Source organism: Arachis ipaensis, chromosome B07 (assembly GCF_000816755.2).
Source record: "Arachis ipaensis cultivar K30076 chromosome B07, Araip1.1, whole genome shotgun sequence".
Taxonomy (NCBI): domain Eukaryota; kingdom Viridiplantae; phylum Streptophyta; class Magnoliopsida; order Fabales; family Fabaceae; genus Arachis; species Arachis ipaensis.
This window is the reverse complement of record NC_029791.2, coordinates 19,011,547-19,020,520: the sequence shown is the minus strand read 5'-3', so window position 1 is coordinate 19,020,520 and position 8,974 is coordinate 19,011,547. Positions and strand designations below refer to the sequence as shown.

Here is an 8,974-nt window from a genome sequence, read left to right as displayed (position 1 = left end):
GCGTACCATCCTCAAACAGATGGTCAATCCGAGAGGACGATCCAAACACTAGAGGATATGTTGAGAGCTTGTGTTTTGGACAAACCGGCGAGTTGGGATCGGTATATGCCGTTAGTAGAGTTTGCATACAATAATAGTTACCATGCGAGCATCGGAATGGCTCCGTATGAGGCTTTGTATGGGAGAAAATGTCAATCTCCACTATGTTGGTATGAAGCTGGAGAGAAAGGCTTGTTGGGGCCGGAAATGATAGCTGAGACCACTAACAAGTCAAGAAAATTCGAGATAGGATGCTTACGGCGCAGAGTCGTCAAAAGAGTTACGCCGATCAAAGGCGGAAGCCCTTAGAATTTGAGGCAGGAGATCATGTTTTCCTGAAAGTTACTCCGACCACAGGAGTAGGTAGAGCGATTAAAGCAAAGAAGTTGAATCCTCGATACATTGGTCCATTTCAGATCTTGAAGAGGATTGGGCCAGTGGCGTATCGGGTGGCTCTAAGTGTCCCTTTGGGTTTCCTTTGGGGTTTCCTTATTTTATTATATGTATATATTATTATGCTCGGACCGGTTATCTTCGCAGCCGGATTTTGAGTCTTGATATTCCCGTTTTTGACACTCTTTATATATATGATCTTGCGTTAGCTTATCCTTTGCTCGTTACGTTATCGATCGGAGTGTTGCGCGTTTGAGTTACGGTTTTTGTTTACCCCTTTTTCTTCAAAGGCTCCTAGTTATAATCAATCATTCATACTATATACGTACTAAATTTTTGTTTTAGAGGTCGTAATACCTTGCCATCTCTGAATTATGACTTAAGCATAAGTCTCTGTATGGTAGGGTGTTACAGCTTCAAACTACACTACCTACTCCAAAGACATGTACCCACTGTGACGCATGTCTATTTGTAACAGCCCAGACCATCCACTAGCATGATATTGCCTGCTTTGACACACAAGGCCTCACGGTTTTTCCTTTGACGATAGGGATGATAGCCGAAGCCCCCCCACACTCACTCGTCAAAATGCGTCATGCTAGGGAGAGGTATCCACACCCTTATAAGGCATGCTTCGGCTATCATCCCTATCGTCAAAGGCAAAACCGTGAGGCATTGTGTGCCAAAGCGGACAATATCGTGCTAGCGGGTGGTCTGAACTGTTACAGATGGTATCAGAGTCGGAGCCCGGATTGATGTGCCAGCCAGGGCACTGGGCTCCCTTAGGGTTAAAACTCCACAGGATCGTCTGGATCTAACAACTAGGATTTTCAGTGCCGAATTCGAACAATTAAAGGAGGATGTAATTACCAAGGGTGTATTGGAAAAGGTGAAAAGTTATATTTATGTCACCGAGTTTCAGAAAAGAGGATTGCCACACGTACATATGTTGCTAATCCTAGAAAACAATGACAAGTTGAGTGATCCTGACCAATATGATAGTTTGGTTCGAGCGGAAATACCATGTAAAGAAGCAGAACCACACTTACATGAGGCAGTGCTAAGGCATATGGTCCATGGTTCTTGCAAAACACTTAATCAATCTTCACCACGCATGAAAAATGGTCAATGTAAACGCAACTATCCAAAAGAGTTTGTAGCAGAGACACGACGAGGTGATGACTCGTATCCTCAATATTGGAGGCAATTTGATACTCCAATCCCTATAAACCAAAATGTCACAATTGATTATAGATGGGTAGTTTCGTACAACCCTTGGCTACTACTGAAGTATGATTGCCATATCAATGTAGAGATATGTAGCAGTATCAAGAGTATAAAGTATCTATACAAGTATTGCTATAAGGGACCAGATTGTGTTGCAATGGAGGTTCACAGAAGTTCTCATTATGATGAGGTGAAACAGTTTATTGATGCAAGATGGATTGCTGCTCCAGAGGCATGCTGGAGAATATTCAAATTCAACCTTTACCGAATGTACCCATCAGTTGAAAGGTTGCAGGTTCGTTTGCCAAATCAACATCAAGTGAGCTTTTATGAGCACCAAACTATTTCTGAAATAGTTAATGATGAATATTTTTCAAGAACAATGCTCACTGAATTCTTTGCACTTAATCGGGTCGATGACCAACAATCTAGGCATCTTTTGTATAGGGAAATCTCAGAATATTACAGTTGGCACAACAAGGAAAAAGAATGGCGTCGACGCAGGTCACAAAAGAGGGCTATCGGTCGGGTCTATACTGTTTCACCAACAGAAGGAGAAAAATTCTATTTGTGTATTCTATTGTCAAATGTAAGAGGACCAACTGGTTGGGATGATTTGCTAACGGTGAATGGTGTCCAATATTCGTCCTTTAAGCAATCCGCTCAGTATCGAAGACTGTTAGAGAGTGATAGCAGTATAAGATCATGTTTGGTTGAGGCTTCCATGTTAAGAATACCATGTGCTTTAAGAAGGTTGTTTGCCACGATCTTAATTTTTTGTGAGCCAACAGATGTAAGAAGGTTGTGGGACGAGTTTCTTTCATACATGGTAGATGATTATCCATCAACAAGCACTACAGACAAATCGTTTGCTTAGAGATTTAAATGACATCCTCCTACAACATGGAAAACATATTGCACAATACAATTAACCAGCTCTAACCTCGGACAACGACAATAACAACTTGATGTCTAGAATTATTCAAGAAGAGATGTCCATCAAAGTTCCTCGAGAAGATCTGTATTCTATAGAAAGATTGAATCATGACTAGTCTGTCGCTTTCAGGTGCATTATGAATACAATTGATCGAAGAAAAAGTGGAGTGTTTTTCGTTGATGGACCAGGCGGAGCAGGTAAAACATTTCTTTACAGAGTTATAATTGCAGACTTAAGAAGTAAAGGACATATTGCCTTGGTAACTACGTCATCAGGAATAGCTGCAACTTTATTGCCTGGTGGTCGAACAGCTCATTCTAGATTTAAGATCACAATCAATATAGAGCCATCCTCCATGTGCAATATAAGTAAACAATCTAATCTCGCAAAACTGATTAAGCAAACGACAGCGATAATTTGGGATGAAGCGCCAATGGCTAATAAAGAGACAATGGAATCATTGAACCGCACATTGTGAGACATCTTAGAAAACAATAATCCATTTGGAGGGAAGGTGATGGTTATGGGAGGGGATTTCCGCCAAGTACTACCTGTTGTGCAGAAAGGAAGTAAGTCGCAAATGATTTCAGGCTTCTATTGTTAAATCACATTTGTGGGCATTCACCAAAATTCTCCACTTGCGACAAAATATGCGATCTCTTAATGATCATAATTTTGCGGAGTATCTTATGCGCATAGGGGATGGGATTGAGCCTACCATATGTGAGGACTTGGTACAAACAGAAGCACACATGGCAATACCATGGGAAGGTGAGGCAACATTATACAAATTAATAGAAGAAACCTTTCCAAATTTGCAATCTCATGGGTGGGATGCATCTTATATGGTGGAGAGAGTGATATTGACACCCAAAAATCATGATGTGCAATAGCTTAATGATATAGTCATCAACCAATTTCCGGGTGACGAACAAATTTTAGCATCCTTTGATGAAGTAGAAGGAGATACAAATAATCTGTATCAACAAGAATATCTTAACTCGATCTCCATAGGTGGATTGCCACCTCATATGTTGAAGGTAAAAAAAGGTGCTCCTTTGATGTTACGGAGAAACATAGATCCTAAGGCAGGCTTATGCAATGGCACAAGGCTACCGTGTCGAGGAACTTTTCAAAACATGTTAGATGTGAAAATTTTAACAGGCCATCACTTTGGACAAAGAGCTTTTCTGCCTCGGATAAAACACAAAACAACTGAGAACACAGGATTACCCTTTGTGCTTATTAGGAAGCAATTTCCTGTAAGGTTGAATTTTGCCTTAACGATAAAAAAATCACAAGGGCAAACTATCCCTAAGATAGGGATCTATCTCCCTAAACATGTGTTCAGCCATGGTCAATTATACGTTGCTCTATCTCGAAATGTTTCTTAGTCAACCACAAAAATCTTAGTCAAAGAAGGAACAATAGATGGAAAAAGCGGACAATTCACAAAGAATGTAGTGTTAAAAGAAATTTTGTTACCTGCACCTCAGGTAATTTATGTGCTTAGCAAATACGTGAGCCTTTTTACAAATATAATCGTGTATTATGTAATTTTATCATTACAATATCAATATTGGAATAGATAGTTTTGTTCACTAATTTTAACAACTAATGACTAAGATTTTTAACAGATAAATTGATATCAAGAGAGCTCATCGGCATATTAAAAGAGATAAGCGAAAGGAACTAGAACCTCTACTTTACCCAACAGGTATGCACCAACTACGATTCACATAAATTATAAAAATTATATCATACATCCTTAAAATATATCATTATTGGTTTTTTAAGAAATTATAGTTTACAATGTTTATATTTACTTTGAAAAAAATTCAAAATTTGATTTCATTAAATGTTGCAATCAATTTTATAATTTTAGCAATAAAATTATAAAAACTAAAATTTTAAAACCAATAAAAGGTAGAAGTATGTCTTATTTGGAATGTATCATTACTTAATTCTAAAGTAATATATAAAACACTACTGAAATACATTGTGATACATATATGCAATAAATTACAGGGAACAAGATTCCAATCGTTATGGAGTACATGGAAGGATGAGCAATCAATTGCATCAATGAGACCAATCGACAATAAAGTAAGGTTTGCAACATTAATGACAGTGACAATTGCATTGATGATACATATTTTTGTTTTAGTGTTATTGATCAAACGTGAAATTGACTCAGGTTCATCCACTCAAAATTTATTCTATTGGTTGGGGAGGTACAGTTAAAGCAGACAAAACTCAATTATGGAAGATGGTAAAAAGAGAAATATTGGATCAAAAGAATAAAAGGTAATGCAATAAACTTTTATTACATAATAAATATTTCCGTCTATTTCGTCATATATGCCAATTATGTTAAAACTTTAATTTTTTTTTCAGCCATGAACTTAGAAGAACACAACTAACTCATTTCGATACAAAACAATATCATTGCAGGTAATTGTTATTAACAAAAAAATACTTAACAAAAAAAGATGTAATATCATTTAATTTACTTTTTGTCAATGATAAACAAGGATTAAAGTAATTTCTTTTGTCCTTTCAGAAAGTTCAATACAAAACAAGATATCACAATTCTACAGGTTTCAATTGAATTCTTCTCTATAATAAGGAATCAATTTAATTGAATAAAGCTGAAGTGTTTATATAGTTATTTTTATGATAAACAAAATCTGACAGTTTTTCAATATGCAAGAAGTTATTGACAAGGAGATGTATGATGAATTACGAAGAATTTTTTTCAGGTACACAATCTTTGTATTCTCCTAATTTTTTCATTAATTCTCTTATAGTTTGATATTTAAAAACGAAAAAAATAAGCATATTCATTTCTTCTATCTTTCCACTATTTGTAGAAAAATGAAGGCCTCTTCAGATTCAGAATCATATTTTGGCCTATCACTTAAAAAAGAAGAAGACAAACATGAATATCCATGATATTTAGGCAAAATTAATCTTTTGTAAATAACTAACATGCATTTTAGTCTATACATATACTCTTTTTAAATTAGGATAACATTTTTGTCGTTATTTCTTGAACTATACATTTTTCTGATAATATATACATGTATCTTTATTGTGTGCTTTTATAATTTAGCATTTTAAAGGTTTTTTATAGTAATTTTACTCTCAACAAAATATCATATAAATAAAGCTACGTTAATTTTAAAATGATAAAAAAATATTTATCTGACAAATTTAAATGGTGAATGATATATTAACACCAACACTAAAATATGATATAAATAAGATCACGTCAATATTAAAATAAAAAAAAAGGTGATCTAATAAATTTGAAAAACGAATAATATATTTTAAAAATAAAATTAATTTCTTCAAAACAATAAAAAAGCGGCTTACTCATTAATAATTTGAAAAGAATAACGATAATTATAAAATCTCATATTATCTAATAAAAACTCGATCATTTTTATAAATATAAGACAATCACCACTTCTTACATTAGATTTTTGTAAGAATTATATTTATTCGTCCACTTATTCTAGAGACCTAGTAGTAGATATTAGATAGTATGAATTTCCCTCTTTATTAATGTGTAGCACATGTTCTTATTATTACATTTGTTGTGACATAATCGTGTTTAATTAATACTATTGTAGCTTTTCTTCTGTATACACCAATTTGAAAGTTAACTTATGCATGACATTTAATCATTTTTGTTCGGATCCAGAAAAATACCATAAAAATGTAACAAAGTAGACTGAACCAAAAAGAAAAAATGGAAAAAGTAGGGAAAAGTTGTAATCAATAAACACCTACATACCATTTTGGTGGGAAACGGTCAACGGTCAACAATGAAATAATCAATTTGACAATAATATCACTTCAATGTATAATCACTATAGTGAATGGCTGAGTGCCAACTAATTGCATAGTATATATAATTATATATTGCTTCTAGAGTCAGTACACCCATTTTTTTCTTTGTTTTCCAGTTAAGATCATTGTTTTTAATTATTATTTTTATATACTATTTTTATGTAAATAATTACCTTCTATCAAAACCTAAATCATTAGAATTGACGAGTGAAGATCCTCCCTACGTAGTATAAACACTATAAACTATAAATAAAGGAAATATTTGAAAAAAAAATTGGTCTTCGAAAATTTTGAATTTTAAGACTACGTTTGTTTTCGAGAACAGAATAGAATAAGACACTGAAAACAGGATAGAATAAATTATAAAAATTATAAAAATTAACAAAAATATTGAAAGAAAAAATAAAAAATAAGTTGTGTTCCTTGTTAGTATCTTCGTGTCCTTCCTGTCAGAATGAACACAAAATATATTAATTCAGTATCTCTAGACACATTATCTTTATCTATGTTTTCTCTATTAAACATAATTTTATGTCTCTATATTCATGTCTCAATATCCTATTTCTGCAAATAAATACAGCCTAAAATACAAGGGACTGAGTGAGCTGATAAATTTTACTCTCTTTTTGTGTTTGGTTGGTCTTGGTCAATTTTTTCCCCTTGAGAGTCAATTATAGAAGTTGTGAAGTTGGACTTGTTGTTGACTTGTATGACTAGTCCAAAATCAAAGTAGGCTCAGATTCATTCATATTCAGCTCCCCCTTCCTTGTCAAGTCCCATTCATTTCAATATCATAATTCTCCTAATCAATCTTCAAGGCAAAACATGATTACTCATTAGATCATATATCATATGGATGGAATAAAGGAATCTCATACAATGTTTATTTCATTCTATCATATATAGTTTAAGATATTTTTTCTTGATCAATATTAAATTTATTTTTATTGAAATGATGGTAATGAAATGGTCACAATAAAATGATTTATTTTGAAAGGGAACTATGAGCTCTTTTTTTTTTTTAAATAAAATTCTCAATATATATTTATTCTTATACAAATATAAGCAATTATTTTTAGTCCTAAAATTGTCCCAAACACAGTTGGTCAATGATTTTATTTAAATAGTCAATTAAGATTAACTTTCTTATTGAAGATTTGACTAGTTTGCCTAACAAAAACTGTGCATTCATGACGGTCCAAACAGAAAACAACACTGAGAGTGATTGGGTCTTAAAAAGGAAAAAGGACAATAAATAATGATAGGAGATTTCCCGGAAGCTAGCCTACAGTAATTTGCATTCATATTATCAAATTCTACTAGCTAAATCATGATGATGATTATTATTATTATTATTATTTTATGCAATGTTAATTTATCACATTTTTTTTTACCAGCTGTGTCGCCTCACAGCCCTTATTTAAAACATATGATGCCTTTATTCCATGTAGTATTATTAATTACTAGTGTATAAACCCGTGTTCAGCACGGAAAATTTATAAAAGTAAGAAAAAAATTTATATGCTTCGATACTTAAAACAAAAATACGAAATAATTATTATTTTAAGATATTTATAAAATTATTATCAAAATCAAAGTTTAACTTAAAAAAGGAAGTAATAATTATTTTATATATTTTAAAGTAAAATAATTATACACTGATACAGAATTTAAAATAAAATTAAAATATTTACATTAGAATACTATTTTTTCAAAGACTTCTCTATAAACAACATTGATAGTTGAATTTGCAGACATTCCTACGTGATTCATAAGTAAAACTTTTAAACCTCTCTTACTCTTAACTCTTGAAAGTGCCACATATAGTTGGCCATGTGTAAAAACTGGTCCGGGCAAGTACAATCCAACATGAGATAAAGTTTGTCCCTGAGACTTATTAATTGTCATGGCAAACGATACTATTATGGGAAACTGTCTTCGTTGGAATCTAACTGGGACAGTTTCATTTGTTGGTACCATATTCATTCTTGGAATCAAAGCAATATGACCAACATTATTACCCGTTAAGACTTCGCATTCTATGACATGATTTCCAAGCTTCCTAACTTGTAGCCTTGTACCATTACAAAGACCACTGGATTGGTCAATATTCCTCAGTAACATCACCGGAACACCAACCTTGAGTATTAATTTATGTGGAGGCAAACCAGAGCAATTTATGCTATTCAGTAATTCAGGACCATAGAGATCTAGTTGACTCTCTATATTCCCTTCATCCATACAAATGGAATCCGAACTAAGATATAATTTTTCTCCTCCAGGAATGATAGCCAGCAGATGGTTGTTGACCTCTTCAACGATGTCTAGTGTGGGAGCCAGTATAGTTCTTGTTTTGAAAAAATCCTTTGAGGATATGTTTTCCAGAATATTTGGATAAGAAAAATGAACTAACTCATCAAATGCCTGGTCCGAAGAAGGAATAACAATATCTCCTGGAAGACATATCTCAGATTCACCATCCATATTGTCACCTATTAGACCATCACCAACTTTCAATAA

At 33.3% G+C, this 8,974-nt stretch overlaps 2 protein-coding genes and 1 pseudogene across 2 annotated transcripts in view; 2 read left to right on the top strand and 1 right to left on the bottom strand.

Annotated features, from left to right (window-relative positions):
* Positions 1,379-2,536, top strand: LOC107606850. Its single transcript, XM_016308863.1, has one exon. It carries the CDS (start codon positions 1,379-1,381, stop codon positions 2,534-2,536), a length of 1,158 nt encoding a protein of 385 aa, XP_016164349.1.
* Positions 2,628-3,990, top strand: LOC107606848 (annotated as a pseudogene).
* Positions 8,150-8,974, bottom strand: part of LOC107606847 (ATP-dependent DNA helicase PIF1-like) — a 1,363-nt gene continuing 538 nt past the window's right edge. The window contains exon 2 of the mRNA XM_016308862.1: positions 8,150-8,685. Coding sequence (XP_016164348.1) covers positions 8,150-8,685 — 536 coding nt within the window. The remainder of the gene's footprint in view (positions 8,686-8,974) is intronic.

Coding starts and splice junctions, on each gene's coding strand:
- LOC107606850 (XM_016308863.1), top strand. CDS start 1,379: ATGTTGCTAATCCTAGAAAACAATGACAAGTTGAGTGATCCTGACCAA.